Consider the following 22,766-nt stretch of genomic DNA (forward strand, 5'->3'; position numbering starts at 1 on the left):
CCACGCGGAAGCCTTTCGTTGGGTTTGTTTTCTTTTTTTTTTTTTATATATTAGATGTTTGTGTCCCTATGGTTTTTGCATCCCACTACGTGTTTCGACCGTTGAATGCCTCATTGGATATGCATATATTGAAAATTAGATTTATATTTTAATTATTTTTAAAATTATTATTTTAATAATTCACTCATTAAATATATTAATACAATTTATTGAACTCACCAAAATATCTTTTATTTTCCATCCTATTACTAAATTAACTTTAAAAATAGAACTCGACGTAATCAATCAAGTAGCTTTTAAGAAAATTTATCGATAAACGTATTAAGTCTTAGCTCAATTAGTATGGACATTATTGTCAATACGAGAATTAACATTATAGTTTACATTTTTATTGCTAGGTTGTGTGACCCAAATTCTAAGAGATTGCTTGCAAGTCAAGTTAAACAAAAATATATTTTCTTTCTAGAAGATTTAGTATTTATTAGTATAATATATTTAGCATTTATTAGCATAGTTTATTTGACCTACTAATTTAGCCTATAAATAGGTTCTTTTGCAACCTTAGAAAATACACTCATTAGAGATTAGAACTCATAACACATTTAGAGAATTTTGTTTTTACGTTTTGAGGGTTCTTTGTTTTCGGGGTTTAGTTTTTATCTCCATCTTTTGTACTCTTCGTTCTTTTGCCATTATAGTAAATTTATATTTACCCGTGGTTTTTTATCCTCTTTCGAGGGTTCTTTCACGTTAAATTTGTGTGTTCAACTTCTCAATTTCTTCAAATATTTTTACTTGTTCGTTACTTAATCGGGATGATCCTAACATTTATATAGCTCCTAATTTGTATATTATTTGAAAACTAAGAGAAATTATTATTATTAATGTTAGGTAACAATAATTAAAAATACATTACTTAAAAATTAATTAAAAACTAAACGCGTAAATTCACACGCAATGCATGTAACCTTAGAAATTAATTATAACTAAAATGTCTGAGTTGATATGATATATTCACTATATTGATTCAAAATATTACTTTTAACAACATATATTTAAGTGTTAACTAAATTTACTAAAAAAATAATATATATGATGGTTAAATTGTTAAAATATTAAATAAATAAAAAAACATTTTATAAAAATTAGATTTTTTTGAGTATCAACCTTTAAAAAAAAGTCTAATTGTTATTTTTTAAGACGGAAATACTGATTTAAACGTTAAAATTTTAAAAACAACAGCACCATGACAATTCATGTATACTTCATTTTTTTTGTAAATATTTATGATTTTTTAAAATATTATCATATAAGACAAATAGCGACATGCTAACATGAAGTATACATGGATTTTCATGTAAGTTGTCGCGCCATCATCTAAAAAATTAGTGTTTTAATCAAGATTTCTGTTAAAAGAACGTTTTGACTTATTTTAAAAGATTAATAACCAAATTTAATTAAAAAAGTCAAATTAATAAAAGATGTAAACGTTAAAAGCTAAATTTGATATTTTCCGGGATGAAATATTGATCGGTTGTTGTTGCTAAATTTGAGAGTTTGTAAGAGAGGATATTAAGGAATAAGTATGATATTAATGATGATGGCAGTCTTGACCTTATATAAATAATTGATTAGATTCTCTTTTTGTCATCATTTTAATGGGTAATTAGTGCTTCATTTAGTCACTTTAAATCATGTTTAAAATTTGTTCCTATAAATTAATTTCAGTTTCATTAAATTTTTAGTACTATATATATATATATTTCAATTTCATTAATTTTGAACGATGGAGAAAATTTCCCGAAATATATTGATAATCCAAATAACAAAATTAACCTAAACTTTTTTTTATTTCACTTTATTTTTTGACAAATTAAGAAATTATTATTTTAAAAAAATCTTAATTTTTTTTTCTACAAGTCGTTTGCTTCTTATATTTTGTTTTGCCTAGCGACGATGCCAGTTTCCGAGCTAGCTATCTCTTGCCTTTTTCCCCTTCCATTAACTCTTTTTTTTTTCTTTCTTCTTCTTATTCACTACAAATGTTTTCTATTTTTTTTCAGTTTGTAAATCTATTTTGTGGGTATCTTTATTGTATTCACAAATTGTGATGAACAGATGACCGTGTTTGCCGTTCGCTAAACCGGTCACCGATAGTTTTTTTTTGGAAAGTGGGTGATTCTTCGTCAACTTCTTAATCTGTTCCTATTTGAGAGTATTTCAGAATAATAAATTATTTCACGAGTTGATTTGGGCCAATGTTTTCTTAAATTTTATATGTTTTTTTGTTTGTTTTTTTCATTATTTAATAAGTCTTCAATCTTAGAAGTTTTTGTCTCCTCTTGTAGCACATATTTTACTCTTGCTTATGCATGTAATCTTTGTTTTACAAGTGATTTTAGTGATGATTTCGTTGTCGTCCTCTCTAGTTTGGTGAATGCTCGATTCTTTTGTCGATTTTTACTCGCCGCTTTGGACTATCCGAGACTAGTTTCCTTGTTATTTTAAGTGCTTGCAATCACTCCAGATATGTTGTGTTTGAGTTGTGACAAAGCCAATTATCAACGTGACTTGTCTTTTATCATCTACGGCGAGTGTTTGTTATTTTTTTCCCTCAATTGAATGGTTAATTAATAAATTTAACTTTTTTAAAACAATATTATTTTAAAAATATCCAATAATTGTATCTAATAATTGTAGGTCAGTGCAACTGTCTTGTACAAAAACGTGTTATCTGGCAGAAAAAACTTTTTAACTTTTAAATATTTTTTATTTTTAGAATATATTTTGATTTATAATTTTTTGTTTTCCACTAATAAAAAATATGAAAAGGCTTTTGGGTTTTGCAAAACATATAGAGTGTAAATAATGAAAACAACATTTTCTTTTATTTTCTAATTTTTACATATTTTTATTTTTATTTTTAATTTGCACCCAAACTTATTCATAAATTAAGTTGGATTTAAAAAATATTTATATTTAAATTCTAATAGAGTTTGAATATAGTGGTAATGCACATTGCACCCATAAAAAGAGAACATATACCTGAACCTTGTAAACAACATTGTTGAAAAGATCAACCATAAACTTTGAATATGTTCCATAAAACGAACATGAAAGGTATCAAAAAAAATGAATGAATCGTACAACGATTATTAATTAAACTTTCTCTTTAAGTTACCATTACAAGATTACAACAGTTAGATACATCCAATTACGTTAAGAATCTATCAATGTAATGTGCAAACAAAATTACAATTACAAACAATATATTTACATCTAGAATCAATTAAGTTTATAAAATAACACGGATACATCAACATTAGAAAATGAACACTTATTGTATTTTCGTGTTAATTTTTTATATAATCATATTCTATATGTTTTATAAAACCTGAATCACATGTGATGACCTGATGGTCAATGATGTTCACCGTCCCAGATGTAGCCTGGATTCGAGTCGCACTAGTCGTATTTGTTGTCCCAAGCTTCGTCCTGTTATTATAATTTATAAAAAAAAAAACAAACCTGATACAATAATTTTTGTGTAAATTTTAATAAATGTGTTTATTTATATTATATTTCATGTCATTTCATATTTATCGTATTTTGTAAATTATATTCCATTAAGGTCATAAAAATAATTTATATTAACATGTTTTCAATATTTTTAAAAATTCCAATTATAATTTTTTTTTCATAAACACCTTTTGTTTGTGTTGCATCTCTGTCAATTTTAATATTGCGAAACACTTGAATTTTATAATCATTTTCTCTATTTTTCACGTAACGTATTGTTTAAATTACGATCTTTAATCTTACATTCTGAAATAAGACTACGTTGTTTGAATTTTAAACATTTTGATTATTTCACATTATCAAATAGTATTATTACCACTAATTTACCCTTTATTTTTATTATTTTATTAAGTTTCCCCATTTTTTCTTCAAATAAAATTCAAGTCTAATTAAAATTTAAAAAAAAAATCTCTATTTCTTAAGAATGAATTATTAGATGTCATAATTTAGAATTACAATTATTATATTTACTCTAAAAAATTATTTATTTAACAGTATATTAATTATTATAATTATAAATTATAAATTATTATTGTTGATGATGCAATCACTTTTCATGAATTATTATAATTATGATTTATAAATTTATTTCAACATCACATATTTACTTATTAATATATAAATTATATAAAAAAAGAATTATCATAATTTTATGAGAATTGAGACTAAAAAAAGTATTAAATGAATTAAGCTTATTAAAAAAAAACTATATCAGGGACAAGTTAGTAAAATATGCTTCTAAACAGTTTATATTCCGTCAACTAAACATCGAAAAATTCACCCTATATTCTTACATGTTTTCACCCCGCAATCTTATATTTTCATAATCTTATTACTGTTATAGATACTTAGTGTTATATACATATATAAAAAATTGAAAGGAGTTTATTTAATTAAATATATTACATTTAAAATCGGAAGGTGTCTTTTGATAAATGCACCAATGTTGTACTTAATGAGTAGAGGTGTTCAAAGGGCTAAGTCCGAGTCGGGTCCATGCATGATATATTGGACTTAAATTATAGGCTCAAATTTTGTCTAAATTCTCTCATATTTATAAATGGCTAGTACATTCTTGTTTAGACCAACTTTTTTTTTTACTTTTAAGATATAATTATTTTTATTTATTAATTATATATATTACTACCATTATATATATTTTTAATTAAATTTCTAAACATAAATAATTTAATATATTTTAAGGGGTAAATTACAAATTTAGTCACTTATTGATGAGTGTCGAATACACCAAAAATGATATCCCTACACTTAAACATAATACAAATAATAATATAAGAATGTCAATCCCACGGGGACTGAGATATCAAAAATTGTATTTTTTTTATAACCAGTATGTGTCGTAGGCAACACTCATGCTAGCTTGTACAAAATAGTAGGGCGATTAAATCGAAATATAAAATAAATAACATAAATTTAATAAAAATAAATTTGAAGTAAAAATAAATGAAACTAAATAAACCAAATGGACGACATTCTATCTTCAGACACAATTTAGGCTCCAGTTTCGAACTGATCATTGACAACTGATAAGTCGGTTATAGTGATTGAGGAAATGCCTCAGACTACTAACCCTTCAGTGTATAAATTAATTGTGGGAATGCCCAACCGCTAGTCCTTATTGAACGAACAACCTTGAATCCGTGTCCACAATTTAACTCCTCGATAGCCTTGTGAACTAGAAGGACTTGACTCAAATCAACGACCTCAACCGCGTAAGTCATTTAAATCCAATCGTTATTTCTTTTGTCGGATCCAACCAATCACTCAATTGGTCACGTCAATTTATTCTTCAATAGACCAACTACAACAATTACGGATCGTAATGATTCTTCCAACTATATACTGCACAACACCGAATCAATGAGCCTTATTTGACTTGATACGATCATGACTTTATGAAACGATTGAACCTAATACTAAAGTGAAAGATTTTAAGTATAGTTTCGAATCTCACGATTCAAACACCAGATCAAAAATCAGCTAACTACTCATAATTAGAAGAATAATAAAAAAGAAAAGAAAAGAAATAACTAAAAGAAAATTAAAAGAAAAGGGAAAAACTATGTTGGTGGTTGTTCATGCGCATATGCGCCGCCCCCCTCTCTCCACTATCTCTAAATATATATTTATAATATAGTCATAATAAAAATGTGAAAGTATTAGGGAAGCCCCTACACTTAGGGGTAAATTGTATTTCAACTCTTATACTAAAAAAGGACAAATCATCCTTCATACATTTCATGCATATTAGCTCTTCCATTAAATTGTATCCGTTGAATGATGATGTGACACATTAATTTAAATACTTAATTATTAATTTGGTCTCTGAACTATAGCTAAAATATCATTTTGATTTTTTTATTTTTTCTTAATAATATTTTTTAAATTTTTTAGAATTATTATTAAGAAATTTTTTTAAAAGAAATCAAAATGATATTTTAACTATAGTTTGAGGACCAAAATAGTAATTAATTATTTAAATTAACGTGTCATGTCACCATTTAATAGATAAAATTTAATGAAAGGATTAATTTACATGTTTTGAAATGTATAAGAGCTAATTTACTCTTTTTACAGTAGAGAAGTCAAGATGCAATTCACTCGTGAGTATAGCAATATATCTTATGCACCAGCTCGAGCTCTCAGGTCAAATCTTTTGTACAATCCACATATCCATTTATTTTCTACCATATTGGCAATAATTATACTTACATAGAAAATAGTTAATTAAATGCCAGTAAAAATCATGCCCAAAATTAATTAAAATAAATAATAAAAAATATCGATTAAATTTATTATCACTTATGCATGCTTTAAATTACGATTTGCTCATCAAATTTTAAAAATTAATAATATTATTATTAATATTATCGATTTATTGCATTTTGATCAATAAAAGTGCGACAATAAGTTAATATGACGAGTTTTAGCATCACCTGAAGACAAAAATTTTAAATTTAATTGCATAACTAATCCCTATATTTTTCTTTTATTTTCTTTTAACCTATTATAATTGATTTTTTATATTGAATATCGATAAAATTTCTATATAAATGTAAATGATGATGGGTTAATATAAATATAATTTGTATGATTTTTCATATAGTGGATTTGACATTATTATCATGTAAAAGTTTTAAAATGTCAAAAATTTTAGAACATTCTAGTAAGATTTTTTTTAAGGTTTTTATTTTTTTAATAATTTTATTATAGATTCTGATTATATTTGCTATTTTTGACACAATGTCTTGAACTACTAATAGCCCCTCCTCAACCTATAAATAGGAAAATAATGGGTTTCAGTGCACTCGAACCCACATCATCTTGCATTGTCAATAATACCCATACCAATTAAGCTAAAACTCAATCGACTTAATTTAAGTCCACCGATTTAGATAAAAAAAAGGTCTTATTCAATTAATTACACTAATCCCTTGTTTTAGGTAATTTTCTAAAATTTTATCTTACTGTGTGAACCAATCACTTTTAGTTTATATCCAAACAAGTTCTTAACTTTAGTTTATGCTTAATGCGTCATTTGATATTCAAAATTGATATTTTTTAATGTGGCGTCCGCGTTGCCTAACCCGATACACGTATTTTGACAAGAAAAATACATTGTAATACACAAAGATAACGATGTTTCTCTTTTAACGTTAAATTCAAATTTTAAAATTGATTCGATGAAAATTAATTACTAATAATAAAGTTTTTGTAAATTTAATATTAAATATAATTGATTTAATTTTATGCTTAATTTGGTAAATAGTCCATCAAAATAGTTAATGGGTTTAAGAATACTTTATTGTAATCACATGTGATGAATATAGGATGATAATGGAAAGTCACTTTCAAAAGATAATGGTTTTGCGATGGAAAAGAGTTGGAGGACCACAATGTGTTTTGCATTCAACATTTCATACCATTATTAGCTTATTTAATTATTTCGGATTTTAATTTTGATACACGTGTGTTTTATTCGAATTTATTCTGATTTAGATCCGTATATATTTCAATTTTCAATCCATTATATTTTGTATTGAGTTGATTATAGCTATAGTTTATCCAACATGTATTATTTTCTATTTATACTTGTGATCTTTTTAAAAAAACACGAGTACGGTTAGACCCAAAGGTCCATTCGAAAAGTGGGAGGGTTTGAACAAAAATATAGGCCTGAAAAATAGGTTTGGGCTAAAAATTTTAGGTAAGATATTTTCAGCCCGACCCAACTTGAATTATCGGTACCCTTAATAAAGTATCGGTACCTTTCACAAAAAATATCAATACCCTGCTTGATACCGATAACGTTTTAAGGTTCAATGTTTTGAAAATTAAAGAAAAATTGATTGAGCATTGATACCTTTCCCAAGGTATCGTTACCTCGTAACAAGTATCGATCTAGGTTCAGATTTAACATTTATAATTTAGGTCGAGCTTTAGTAAAATTTTAGGCCCGAGCCTATTAAATAAGAATTTATTAATACTATTATTAAATTTGACTGGTCATAAGAATTAATGTGGAAAATAATGAATCAACGTTAGTAAGGCATTGATAAATTTTGATCTCACTTGACGTGAATAATGTGCTAAAAGTCGATCCAAAGTTATTTCCACCACGCAATTAAATGAAAATTAATGATTCAGGCATTTATTGGAAACCCTTATCATAAATGTCTTACTCATTCTAACTCCTGCATCACATGATTCACGAAAATCTCCATAATTTAAAAAAAAAAATCAAATAGTATTAATGAATTCTCAATTATTAAATAAATTTTTTTCTTTCTTTCTTTTTTGGTATTTGGCAAGAAAAATAATTAAAATTAGGATAAGGTAAAACTAAGAAAACTTTTTAAAATAGGGGCCGAGGTTGGAATATTTTTTTAGAAATCAGAATTAAATTGTATATTTTTATCATAGTAAAAATATAACGTTTTCGAGATTGAACTCTAGGGTATATTGGATGTCATGCTTACTTCACTTAGAAATGATTTTAATAGAGTTATGGTTTATACTGATAATTTGGAGGTTGTTCAAGCATTACAGGGTAATTTGTTGAGGGAATCGGGCATTACCATTCTCAGGAGAGTCCAAAGGATAATGAATACGGAAGGGCACTGACAAATTCAACATATTCCCAGAGAAGAAAACTGGATCGCTGGTTGTTTGGTCAAATTGAGCTTAGAAGAAAGAACAAGCCTCCAGATCTTATGACAATTGTCCTCATGATGTCTTAGTAGCTCTATATCAAGATAAAACGAGGGGAGCTTTAGACCAAACTAATTGATGTAATTTCTGCATTATTATTATTTTCACAAAAAAAAAGATTAAATCAAAATTTTATAATTTTTAAGGAGTCTAAGGTGTAATTTTATCATTATTAATTTAAAATTTTATTGGCAGTTGCCACTTGGATTCGTCACTGATCAGAAACAACTTAGCCAAACTAAAAGAGGGTTTAATAATTCTTAATACAACCCAAAGTACAAATCATTGTTGTTTAACTCAGACCAGACTAAATGAATGAATGTTAGTTCTTGTCTAATTCAACTCTAACCAATAATCTTTACATGAACATGATTCGAGCCTGAAATGATTGAATCGAGTTCGGTCTCTAACGATAACATTCTAAGGTTCTTCACAGACCTTAAGGTAACCCCAGGTTCCGAACTACTCAACCCGGAAGCCAACACCAACCTTTTGCTATGCTGGTATCTTCCTCTCCTATGTCAAGGAACACCTCGGAAGTGTCCGGGGAATACCCTGAAAGTTTTAAGTCCCTTGTCATATTATCTAACTTCAAGTATATTTCTTTTGATCGAGGATGTGTCCGGTCGCCGGCCACAAATTCGTGAACAACTCCATTCATCTCAATCAAACTGCAGCCTGGGGTCTTCCTGATTCCTCTATGCATCATTGACTCCCTTAGCTCATGTAGACTATCCCATTTTTTGCAATATGCATATATATTACACAGCAGAACATAAACAGCCCCGTTTTGGGGGTCTAATTCGAGAATATTTTTAGCTGCCATTTTGGCAATTCCGACATCTTTATGTACTCTACAAGCACCAAGAAGAGCTCCCCAAATGATCTCATTCGGTTTCATTGGCATATTCTTTATAACTTCACAAGCTTGTTGTAAGTGTCCGGCTCGGCCTAGAAGATCAACCATACACCCATAGTGGGCTACATTCGGTTCGACCCCATGTTCTGCAGTCATGCTAGCAAAGAACTTTCGTCCTTCGTTTACCAAACCGGCATGACTACAGGCACAAAGAACACCGATATAAGTTATCTCATCTGGTTTTATTGAAGCTCTTAGCATTTCAAAGAACATGCTAAGAGCTTCTTCTCCATGGCCATTAATAGCAAGACCAATAATCATGGCTGTCCATGTAAATTTGTCCCTCCGAGGCATTTCAAAGAATACTCGTTTAGCTTTCGCAACGCTTCCGCATTTGAAATACATGTCGATCAAAGCATTTCCAACAAAGACATCATTCTTGACTTTGTTTCTATCAATATAAGCCTTTATCCATTCTCCTAATTGTAATGCCCCAAGATGAGCACAAGCTGTAAGAATACTCACCATGGTGTACTCGTCCGGTTGTATATTCGAAGCTTGCATCTCACGGAACAATATCAATGCCTCTTTAAAGCAGTTCACTCTAATATACCCATCAATCATTGCAGTCCATGAAACATAATCTTTTTCAGGCATTTGATCAAAATAAGTTCTTGCCAAATCAATCTCTCCCTTGTTTATAAACCCCGAGACTATAGTAGTCCATGAAATCACATCCCTTGTTTTCATCCTATCAAATATCCCAATTGCTACATCCATTTCTCCACAAGCTGAATACATATCCATCAAAGCATTTTCCAGAATCAAATTCGGCTTTATCTCACATTTTCCGATATACTCGTGAACCAGCTCACCGATCTTCAAATCTCTCAATTTAGAACAAGCTGACAGCAAAGAAACCAATGTAACCGAAGAAGGAACCACCCCATTCTTCACCATCTCATCGAAAAGCTTACTCGTTTCATTATATTGCTTCGTTTTATTATATCCTGTTATAATCACATTCCAAGTAATCACGTCAGTTTTACAACTAATATCGAAAACCCAACGTGCCATTTTCATTTGTCCACACAGGGAGTAAATATGGATCAGTGCATTTTGCACAAAAACATTGGAACCAAACCCAAATTTCACCACATGACAATGCAACTCTTTCCCACATGAAAACCCAACATTTCTGTCAAAACCCTTGAAGAGGAAAGGGAAGGTGTAATTATCAGGCTTAACATTCTGTCTTAACATGTTTAAATACATCGAAATCCCATGCTTTGGAGAATGAATCCTAGAGTAACCTTTGATCATTGTGTTCCAAAGGAAGACGGTTTTCGGTTCAGGAATTTGATCGAACAGTTTGAGTGCATGGTCCATGTCACCGAATTTATTCATACAACAAAAGGAAATAACCTTGTTTAGGAAAATGGGTGTTTCTATTAGGCCTGAAGCTATGGCTTGGCTGTGGATTTGTTTGAGTTGGTCCATGGATTTGCTGAATTCTATAAGAGAGAATGGTGGGTCAAGGTGATGGGTGAAGTGGGCAAGCGATCTAGAAGCCATTAAAGATTGAATTTTTGGAAAATTGGCATGAGAGTTGCATTGATTTACTTTGCATGAGACTAAACATCGAAGTGAGTAAAAAAATAGAGAAGCTCAGAAGCGCTGTTACTGTCGTCTGAAGATCAGCCGATTGCGAAGAACCTTAGCCTTACCTCATGGAGAGCTAGCCACACCCACGAATGACATAAATACTACTGGTGCTTTAGCTTTACTCACGTCAGTAACTTTAGCTATTATTTTTGTAACTTATATGGCTTATATAGACATTCATGGAGAGTCATCATTGATTAGTTTTTGTTTTTAAAATAGTTTAACCCTTATTTATTTAATTTAGCTTGGTCCAATTCAATGTATGCACAACTCAAGATAATATTACGCAGCTACCATCATGGCTTAGAAGGTGTTGCACTAGCTAGGTATCAAACCTGGGTCTGCACCGTGGCACGGTACCATTCTACCACCAGACCACTAGTGCTTGTTGCAATTGTAATGAAATAGATCTTAGAAAACCATAATTCCATTTGCAAAAACTCTGGAATAATTAAACTAATAATTTAAAAAAGATGTTGAGAAATGAAGAATTTTATCGAACAGCTTGAATGCATGGTCCATATCACCGGTTGATTCAAACAACAAAAGGAAAATAACCTCGTTAGTAGTTACGGAAAATGACGTTTAAAATAAAAAGAACCCCCAAACTCCGCTGAAGCGCAGCTATCGTCATTGCTTCAACGGGAAGGATGCACCAGCCGGGAATCGAACCCGGGTCTGTACCGTGGCAGGGTACTATTCTACCACTAGACCACTGGTGCTTCTTGGCACCTTTTTTTCTCAAAACATTATTGGACAAATAGATTTCAAATATATACTACAAATGAATTTTCATATCATCATTTTATATTTAAAATACATATTTTGTCGTAAGTACTAGGCTTTATTAATAATCAATGTCTAAAACATACCTAATTATACAAAAAAGTATACTGTGTTGATAAGAATGTGCTACACGACATGTTCTTATTCGCTGGTTGGTATCGTTATTTTAGGATGATTTGATCAATATATAATTTAGGTATTGCTTCTAATAAAAAAGAACTTTAAGAATTAATGTGAGAATCGAGCTATAATTTAAGGGCTAATTTCTTAATAATACAAATTTATTTCAACAAAAATTAAAGATTTATTAAATTTATTCATCTTATATAACATAAGATTGAATAGAAAGAAAATAATTTTATTTTTATTTTTATTTTTTTCATCTTTACTATAAATTACACAAAATATATGTTATCTTTATATTTTTCTTCCCTTTCAATTATTCATTTTTTCAATTTTATATTTACTCTATCAAGGTCTAAAATTCACTTTATTTTAAGAAATCTTAATTTCATCTCTTCGTTTCATTAAAACACTTACTCATTTTAGCTATTACTATATCAATCACATTCAAATTTCAAGTAATCACATGAGTTTTATAAAGTAAAAGTACGATGATGAAACCTGTACTAAAAGTTAAATTGTATTTTATCCTTTTACTAAAAAAAATAAATTAATTCATGTACATTAAATTAAAAAGCAATTTGATTATTTTGGTAAAGATTTCATCAATTTCTATTGTCAAAAACTAATACATATACGTCAACATGTACATCAGCATGATATACACATGATACACTAAATATCACTGTCTGATTATTCTGCTAGTCACGTCAATTTCTAACTGTATAAACAGAAAAAGAATTCAATAATTTTACCGATTTTCTACTATTGGAAACCTAACGACCCATTTCCATTTGTCCATACAAGTACATATGGATCAATGCATTTTGCACGATAACAGTAGAACCGAACCCGAATTTCAACACATGACAATGCAATGCAACTCATGAAGCCCCGACATTTCTGTCAAAGCCTTTGAAGAGGAAAGGGGAAGATGTAATTATCAGGTTTAACATTCAACAAGTTAAAATACACTGACATCCCATGTTCTGGACAATCTATCCTACATTAACCTTTAATCATTGTGTTACAAAGGAATAAACTTTTCGGTTCGGGAATTTGATCGAACAGTTCGACTGCAAGGCTCGTGCCACCAGATTTAATCATACAAGAGGAAATAACTGTGTCATGCAAAATGGGTGTTCTCGTTAGGCCTGAACTTTATGGCTCGACAGTGGATTTGTTTGAGTTGGTCCATGGATTTGAAGGTTTCTATAAGAGAGAAGGGTAGGTCAACAAGGTGATGAGAGAAGCGGGTAAGCGATAAAGGATTGAAAATATTTTGAGACAATGGGTTCTTTTTGCTGTGAGAGGGTATAAAGAGAAGCTCAGAAGCGCTGCTATTATCGTCTGAAGATCAGCTAATTTCGAAGAACCCTCATCTTCGAAAGAGCGCGGAAATCATCACAGCTCCGGCGATGCACCAGCCGGGAATCGAACCCGGGTCTGTACCGTGGCAGGGTACTATTCTACCACTAGACCACTGGTGCCTGCTGCTGGTATCAAATAGCCCTTATAAGTACTATTTAATCGGATTTACTAGAAATTAGGCCCTATCTCATACCTCAAATCTCATATTAAACCTAAACTATTATTTTATCTTACTTTATCCAAAAAAGGTATATAGTATTGATAAAAATGTGCCAAGCGGCATGTTTTTATTGACTAAATAGGTAGCAGGACTAATTTACTAATAAAACATATCTAATAATACAAATTTATTTCTACAGAAAAATTAAATAATTATTAAAGTTATTAAAATCATATGTAAATTATTTTATTGAAATGAGTATATGTGTATAACATTAGTTTAAAGCTAGTTTCAAAAGTTATATTTGCTTTTCAATTCTACTACATAATAATAAAAAAATATTATTTTCTTTTCTCTCATTTTTTAACTTGTTATATGTCCTCCGACCTAGGGCACGTGGCAACATAGCAAGTCATTTTAAAAGCCTGCACAAACACTCCTCTACTCACTACCTACCGGCTAGTCACTAGAGTATCAACGAAAGGCTTGATTCTAGTAGATCTCTCTTTTTACTTATATGGGTCTCAGTCGGCGATCCCTGAGAATTAGCTACTCGTTCCATTCGGAAAGGTCTCAACCATATGCTCTTCTATTGAAAAAGATCGTTAAGCCACCAAACCCTACTTCAACATAGCAACTTTGCACCACAACTTAGAAGGAATGATAAAATGAGTCTCATCATAGATATCCTCCCCATGCACTCCACACAATGATGGTTTGATAGTAGGTTCATCATGTTAACACAATCAACCATGGAACCTTCTTTATATATACTCCTCAGCACAATGAATAAGGGATCGACACTAAAACATTCACCACCACCTTATTATCTTCAGCTGTCTCTATTGCGTCCTCAACTTCCTTACTTGTACGCAACCTCTGGCTCTCCGCCAAACTATTTTGGACCATCTATCCTACAGTAACCATTGGTCATTGTGTTCCCAAGACAGTTTTCGGTTCGGGAATTTGACCGAACAGTGTGAGTACATGGTCCCATGTCACCAAGTTTATTCACACTAGAGGAAATTACTGTGTAAATGCAAAATGGGTGTTCTTGTTAGGGCTCGGCAGCGATTTTGCTCGAGTTGGTCCATGGATTTGCTGTGCATGAAACTGGTAAACATCAAAGTTTTTTCAGTAAAAAAAAAGAAGCTCAGAAGCGCCGTTGATATCGTCTTGAAATCAGACGATTGCGAAGAACCCAAGCTCCGCTAAAGCGCAGATATCGTCACAGCTTCATTGGAGGATGCACCAGCCGGGAATCGAACCCGAGTCTGTACCGTGGCAGGGTACTATTCTACCACTAGGCCACTGGTGCTTGTTGATAATGCGAGAAATATAAACAATAGCTTCTGTTTATGAAAATAATATTCAATGTTACACGCGTGTTGTTTTTTATTTTATTGACTGAGATAATTAGGTAAATGAACAAAGATTTTTGAGAATTGAAGGGAATTTCATAGTGTGATGGAAGAAGGCAAAAGATGGGAAAAAGAGTTTGTAACCACAAAAAAAAAAGTAAAAAACAAAAAGAGAGTATTTTTAGTGGAATTAAATTTCATATTCCTTCTAAGCATTTTTGTGACACATTAAAGTTAATCTCAAAGGTTTGTAAGAAACTTATGAATTTATCGATATTCATCCTATTAATGTCCTTAGTTTCCACCATAGATGTCACATTGATTGCGAAATTTTCAAGTAAGATCAAATCACTTTTTTTGCAAACTTTGAATTTGAATACTTTTCTTTTAATACAAAAGCCTGACTCGAAATATCATAGAGTTTATTATAAAATAGTATCATAGTCTTATTCTCCTACATCCTCAAGGCCTCAAACTTAGTAGTTAACACATTAAGCTTTGATTGTTTCATGGTGTTAGTTCGCTCATGTGTGATCTTAAAAATTGTCCAAATTGTCTCAGGCTTGGGAGTCCTCACACCTGAAAGATCAATAGAAGGAAGTTCTCAACCTATCAAAATCAAGCATCAAGCATTCTTTTCCATTAATTTAATGAAAATTCTTATTATGGCTTTCCAATAAATATATTTGGAGCTATCCAACGTGGATGTCTGGTCACTAAAGAATGTTCCATCTCAAACAAAAATCAATAGTTGGATCACCACTTAGTACATCAAGTGTCTAGTTTTGATACCATTGTTAATTTTTGTCTCTCAATTATTAATCTCAACATGCATTAAGTTGCAACTGAACTAAGTGACAGGACTATACTCAATTTGGAGGCTTCAAAGCTTAGATGTAAATGAATAGGGTCAATTTAGTTTACTTACAATTTACACACAATAAAATAATTTCTATATAAACAAGTATAGTGCTCTCTAATTCGTATTAATAACCTAAACAACAAGTAGTGCAAATATTAGAATTAATATCTCTTGTTAAATTACAATCAATTACCATATAAAGTAGCCATAAAAATGGGTCTTCAATACTCTTTATAAAAGCAAAAATCTTCTCAACATCAATTTACTTGAAGATCATATATTTTATTTTATTGAATTTGAATTATATTGAAAATCTTCAATTTAATCCTCAATTGTCTTAAAAAGTGATATGCTTACTAAAATATGGTAAGTTTAACGCACTTTGTCATAGTTGTAATCGGGTTGAAGATGCCTTGTAAAGTTAGCACCAACAAATATAGCTTTTTAAGTTTATTTTTTTTGAAAAAATAATAAAAATTGAAAACGGCTTATTTTTATTATTCTTACATTTTAAGGTAATTTAAATTTAATTTAAAAAGGGATAAACTCAACATGTAAATAGATGAAAAGTTTAAAAGCATTTAAAATTGGAGCCGCCAATAGGAATCGCGTGACCACTTTTTTCATCCAGTCCAAAAGGATCATTGCTTCATCAGGTCCTGAACGTTTTATATAATCAGATTTCAGTTCAGTGCCACCAATAATAATAGCGACTACGTTTATTGTTTAAAACAGATATTTTTGTAAATAATGCAATACTTTTGATATTTTTATAAAAGGCCACTTTTTAATGTTTTGTTTCATTTATGGAATTCTTTTCAAAGAAAAAAAAATCATTTTTTAATAAATATTTTTCATATTTATTTTATTATTTTTAAAAATTAATTATTTTGAAATTCATGATTATTCCGAATTTTTTTTTAATTCCAACCTAAACTTTTTCACACTAAAAAGTATAATCTATTACCCTAGAATTGTTGAGAGATAACATCATCATGTCAATTAGTCGTGAGCGGGACCGAATGGAGCCGACAAGTCACGAGTTCCATTGATGAGATCCCCTCCCGTCCCGGACGTGCCAAATAAAAGACCCTTGGTGGGGGATCCATGTGTGCGGTGCACAAATATGGCAACCCATCAAACTCTCTTTAGTTTTATTTGATAGATTTGTCGGAAAGTCATGCCATTCCTTTAAACTAAAAAATTTCTTTAAAAATTTCGAAGGATTAAAATAAAAATATTATGTTAAAATATAAACTTAACCAATAAAATTAGGTCTATTTAAAATGTAAATTGGGCTTAAATTTTAATATTTAAAGATTGAGTTGAGATTTATTTTCAAGTTTATAATATGATATTGTTCTTTTCTTTTATGTATATTAAGGGCGAAGTCAAAACAAATTTTTAGGGGGAGAAAATAAAATTTTAATTTTTTATAGTCTATATCTTTATAATTTTTAAAAGATTAAATCAAATTTTTATAATTTTAAGTAGGCCAAAGTATAATTTTAACTTTACTAATTTAAAATTAAAAAAAATTAAAAATCTAAATAATAATTTTACATTTTAGACGGACCAAACCTCTACTAACCCCTAAATTTGCTGCTGATGTATATATTATGAAATAACCTAATCCAACCATCCAATTATTATCTACACTCGTTCCTTGCCTAGATGGCTACAATGGGGTTTTAAATATATTGTTATTAATTCTCTTTCCCATGTGATGTACGAGTTCATCATAATTGAATGAACATATATTATTTTTTCTTGTTTATTTATTTTTAAGTTTATTAGTTCAATTTAATAAAAAAATTAGAAGTAAATTTACACATTTAAATAAGTGGATACAATGTAATTAAAATAAATAATTTATACATAACCATTAATTTAAGAAACTAATCGTGTAATGATGATAATATACGTTGACTAATATTTGATTTTAATTATTATTTAAAAATTGGTTTTAATTTATACTTAAATAATAAATTTTTTATTGATATCTTCACCTACACAATTTTAATTAATAATAAAATTACTTTTTAATATTTTTAAATTTATAAATAATATATAATATTATTTTCAAATATTTAATATTTTATAAAATTAAATTTTAATACATTAATATGATGTTTTTAATTGTTTAAATTTTATAAATTTTATAAAACCTGACCATAACAGTGTGTAATTTAAATATTTAAATTTGTAAATTATTAATATCATTTATAATTTTAATATTATATTCTATTTTTAAAATAATAAAAAATAGAGATAAATAAGACAATTGTTATGTGCCATTGCAATAGGTATGCAACACCATGTTACTTGGGATCAAAGACTTTATAATATATATATGATTTGTTATAATTGTCCTTTTCACAAATTAGTTTTATTAAAATTTAAATGAAAAAATTTAACGACTCAAATAAATTTTTTAAAATAATTTAATAATCATATATATTTTTTAAGTTGTTGTAAAGCAGATTGCTTTTGTATATTGGGAAGGGGTTAATATTATATTATTGTTATTTATTTATATTAAATATATTCTTATTGAAGAAAATGACAGCTTTCCATATTAAAATAATAATAAATAAATAAATAATGGGATGGTGGGAGGTAGGGTTATAAAGAAGAATCTCTAGATTAGCTTTAATTAGTCACATTGTTTGAAAAATTAGCAAAAAAAAATATATGGTGATGGTTGCCTTTTTAATTTTGTTTCATTTTAATTTAATCTCGAGTTAATATTAGAGTTTTTGTAAGTTCATGATTCGAGAATGACATTTAATGTAATATTAATTTAGATTTAACGATGGAGCCGAGTTTGAATGGTTGACTATACGTGTATTTTACCTTATATTTTAGCGAATAAGATTTTTTTTTTCTTCTTGAAACTAAAAAACCAGATGTGATCCAATTTCATAGAGAGAAAAGATGCTAGAAGAGTAACCGAGACAAGATCCTAAGCTAATAACAAAAAATTTCCTGATTTCCAAGCACAAGACTTAGATCATCACAGCAAGCCTGATCGAATCAAACTTCAACTATCTTTCACCAGAATTCTGCTACTGCATCTGTTCCAACTACACAAAAGAGTCGAGACCAGTGCTAATTTGGTAGATCTAACCGGTAAGTCTACCTGTCTTCTTCGTATCTTTGGCTAAAAAAGTTAGCTACTTTGATTTCCTTCTCTGGGTATACACTCTGTGAATCTGCTTGCTTTATCTTTGCTAAAATAGTGGCCGAAATGCTTCAAGAAATAAGTGATCATAAGAGTAAAGGAGCTTTTGAGAAAGTAGCGGAGGATCCGCCCGCAGCTTCAGTGGTAGTAAGACCTGTAGAGCAGCCGGTTGGTCTAGAATCCACAATCCAAACGTTATGGAGCTGCATCGACGACAAAGATGTGGGGATCATTGGCCTCTGTGGCATGGGGGGTGTTGGCAAGACAACACTCTTGACCAAACTCAAGAACATGTTCAGCACCCCACAGAGTGATTTTAAAGTTGTTATCTGGGCGGTGGTGTCTGCATTTTACGATGTTGGAAAGATTCAAGATACGATTGGTGAACATATTGGTTTTCCTCGATCTTGGGAGAATAAAAGTGTTGAACAGAAAGCCAGAGATATCTATGGGATCTTGAGTACCAAGAGATTTGTTGTATTATTGGATGATATATGGGAGCAGGTGGATTTTAACGAATTTGGGATACCAGAACCAAGTCAAGAAAATAGTTCCAAACTTATTTTTACTACTCGATTTTTAAACGTATGTGACGCAATGGGAGCTAAAATGTTCTGGGTGCAGCCCCTGGAACTGGAGAAGGCTTGGGAATTGTTCCAAGACAAGGTTGGAGATGAAGCTCTTAACAGCCATCCAGATATTCCAAACCTAGCTAAAAAAGTAGCTGAAAGGTGCCATGGGCTGCCTCTTGCACTAATTACAGTCGGTCGTGCCATGGCTTGCAAGACAACACTTGGGGAATGGAATTATGCAATTGAGACGTTGAAGCGACATGATGAAGATGAACTGCTACAAGTGGAAGGTGAGGAGTTTTCACTTTTAAAATTCAGTTATCATAATTTGCCTAATGCCACAATGAAATGTTGCTTGCTATATTGTTGTCTGTATCCTGAAGATTATTCTATTCCTAAAAAGAGATTAGTGGAGTATTGGTTTTGTGAAGGGCTATTGAATGAATATAATAGAGTTAGTGACGCTGAAATGGAAAGTAACGACATTATCAGTTCTCTTCTAAATGCTTGTTTATTGGAAAATGGTGGTGAAATAAATGGAGAAGAATGTGTAAAGATGCATGATGTGATCCGTGACATGGCTTTATGGATAACAGACAATTCTGAAGCAACGGAGAATAACTTTTTTGTAAGAGCAGGGGATCAGTTATATGAAGAACCAGATGTTAAGGCATGGGAAAGTGTAAAAAGAATGTCAGTGATGACAAATAAGATTGAAGTTCTCAAAGAAACGCCCAAATGCCCTAACCTTCGAACCTTGTTTCTTAGCCAAAATGAGTTGCAAGTGATCAGCGATGGTTTCTTCCAATTGATGCCTCATCTGACTGTTTTGGATTTGTCAAGAAACCTTAGATTACGAGTGCTGCCTGAGGGAATTTCACAATTGGTTTGTCTACAATGTCTTGACCTATCATATACTGGTATATCAGAGTTGCCAGTAGGGTTGAAATCGTTGAGAAAACTAAAAATGTTGGACTTGAGTTACATGCACAATCTCAGAAAAATCCCACAACATTTGATATCTAGTTTTTCGCAGTTGCAAATATTCAGAATGTGGTGGTCGGGATGCGGAGATTATCCTAATGAAGAAAATGTTTTGTACGGGAGCAATGAAAAGCTTATGGAGGAGTTGAACGGTTTGCAATATTTGGATATACTAACGATACATAAAAAAGCACGTGTTGTGTAGAAAGATTCCTAAGCTTTAACTTGTTTCGATGTTGGATCCAAGCATTACAACTTTGTAGTTGTTTAATGTTTTGTGCTTAATGATTTTGGAGTTTACCTATTTAAGTAAGTGAATATGATGCTTGTAATTAAAATAAATAATTTAAGAAAATAATTGTGTAATGATGATAGTATGCATAGATTAATATTTGATTTTAATTATTATTATTTAAAATTTGGTTTTAGTTTTATACTTAAATAACATTTTTTGTTATTGATATTGTCACCTACATAATTTTCATTAATAATAAAACCATTTTTAATATTTTAGATTTATAAATAATATATCTTTGAAATAATATTATTTTCAAATATTTAATATTTTATCAAATTAAATTTTGATACTATTTATAATTGTTAAAATCTTATTGTATTTTAAATATTTAAATTTGTAAATTATTGATATCAATCAAATAATGTATCATAATTTTAATATATTATTTTATTTTATTTTTAGAATAATAAAAATTGGAGATAAATAACACAATTTGTCACGTGTCGTTATAATAGGTATGCAACATGTCAATAAAATAAGCCTCCATGTCACGTGAGACTTACTACCTTATATATATAAAATTTGTTATAATTGTCCTTTTAATGATTTAGTTTTAAGAAAATTAAAATTAAAGGAGTATTTGTTATAAAGTATGTTTTTCTATTCATTGATGGGTACTAATCTACCATACCGATTATCAAATCGTAGCTTGGGGTTTATTGGTGTAACTTTAAAAATAATTTAACAATCCAATGGCTTAAATAATTTTTGTTCGAATAGTTTAATTACTTAAATAAAAAATTTAAATAATTTAATGACAAAATTTAATTTTTTAATTGTAATTTTTTAAAATTGTTTTAAAGCATACTTGAGATGCTTTTGTATATTGTATAAAAAATGTTATAATATTTTTATATAGTTTTTTGATAAATTATTATATAAAATGTGTATGTACACGTCTGAACACATGCATTCCAGAAACCGACAGTCTTCAAGACAATAATAGTTTTCCAAATTAAAATAATAAATAAATAAATAATAGGATGGTGGTAAGTAGGGTTATAAAAAAGAATCTCAACATTAGCTTTAATTAGTCTCATTTTCTGAAAAATTAGCTAAAATATATGGTGATGGATGAGTTGGAATTTTATTTTTCCAATTGCTTTTTAATGTTTTGTTTTATTTTAGTCTTAATTCCACTTCAAATTAGTATTAGAGTCTTCGTAAGTTTGTGTAAGACCCAATAATAATTGTATATCATATATTTTGCTTATATTACTTGTGTTTACATGTATAATGATTCAAAATGAATGTAATTTGATCGTAATTGCTTCGACAACGAATGTGACATCTTATAACTCAGACCCGACGATTAGGTCGAATTTGAGGTGTTATTATACATATAGAAGGGGAAATGTGATGATAAACAATCAAAGCCATTTTTCTATGGATCTAATAACAATAAAGGAATAATGATTGAAAAAGAAAAAACCTGGACGAGCCAAAGAGCATCAATAGTGGCAGAGACGCCCCGCATGATGACTGCTTGAACGTTGACGGGCTGTAGATGTTACCCAAGCTTAAGGAACTTGAAAAGGGCCCTTTCTCCAACCATTCATGAAATCCTCGAATCCTATTTACAAATGAAACCCTAAACCAAATTCCTCATCTTCTATTCCCAATTTCTTCCTTTTCACTATTACGTTAATTCCCAAATTCGATTTGAAAATGAAACTTAACCTAGATTCCTTCATCTTCCCTTCCCAATTTCTTCCTCTTCAGTGCTAATG

General features: G+C 29.8%; 2 protein-coding genes and 4 non-coding genes across 6 annotated transcripts; 1 reads left to right on the forward strand and 5 right to left on the reverse strand.

The window, feature by feature from the left end:
• Positions 1-9,040: 9,040 nt before the first annotated feature.
• On the reverse strand, positions 9,041-11,510 carry LOC107937366 (putative pentatricopeptide repeat-containing protein At3g15930). Its single transcript, XM_041096177.1, is given in 2 exon segments — positions 9,041-9,319; positions 9,322-11,510. Coding segments are annotated over 2 exon segments (2,088 nt in total). The 5' UTR covers positions 11,246-11,510; the 3' UTR covers positions 9,041-9,155.
• A 476-nt stretch (positions 11,511-11,986) lies between these two features.
• Positions 11,987-12,057, reverse strand: TRNAG-GCC (transfer RNA glycine (anticodon GCC)). The gene has a single exon. It is a non-coding gene; the product is annotated as a tRNA-Gly (tRNA).
• Positions 12,058-13,568: 1,511 nt separating this feature from the next.
• On the reverse strand, positions 13,569-13,657 carry LOC121218988 (small nucleolar RNA snoR114). The gene has a single exon (XR_005915469.1). It is a non-coding gene; the product is annotated as a small nucleolar RNA snoR114 (small nucleolar RNA).
• Positions 13,658-13,663: 6 nt separating this feature from the next.
• TRNAG-GCC (transfer RNA glycine (anticodon GCC)) lies at positions 13,664-13,734 on the reverse strand. Its single transcript has one exon. It is a non-coding gene; the product is annotated as a tRNA-Gly (tRNA).
• A 1,190-nt stretch (positions 13,735-14,924) lies between these two features.
• On the reverse strand, positions 14,925-15,012 carry LOC121218986 (small nucleolar RNA snoR114). The gene has a single exon (XR_005915467.1). It is a non-coding gene; the product is annotated as a small nucleolar RNA snoR114 (small nucleolar RNA).
• A 3,644-nt stretch (positions 15,013-18,656) lies between these two features.
• Positions 18,657-21,104, forward strand: LOC107937375 (probable disease resistance protein At1g12290). Its single transcript, XM_016870247.2, has 2 exons — positions 18,657-19,130; positions 19,241-21,104. Exon 2 carries the CDS (start codon positions 19,249-19,251, stop codon positions 20,941-20,943), a length of 1,695 nt encoding a protein of 564 aa, XP_016725736.2. The 5' UTR covers positions 18,657-19,130; positions 19,241-19,248; the 3' UTR covers positions 20,944-21,104.
• The last annotated feature ends 1,662 nt before the right edge of the window (positions 21,105-22,766 follow it).

The sequence above is a fragment of the Gossypium hirsutum genome, chromosome D06, assembly GCF_007990345.1.
Source record: "Gossypium hirsutum isolate 1008001.06 chromosome D06, Gossypium_hirsutum_v2.1, whole genome shotgun sequence".
NCBI classification, from domain to species: domain Eukaryota; kingdom Viridiplantae; phylum Streptophyta; class Magnoliopsida; order Malvales; family Malvaceae; genus Gossypium; species Gossypium hirsutum.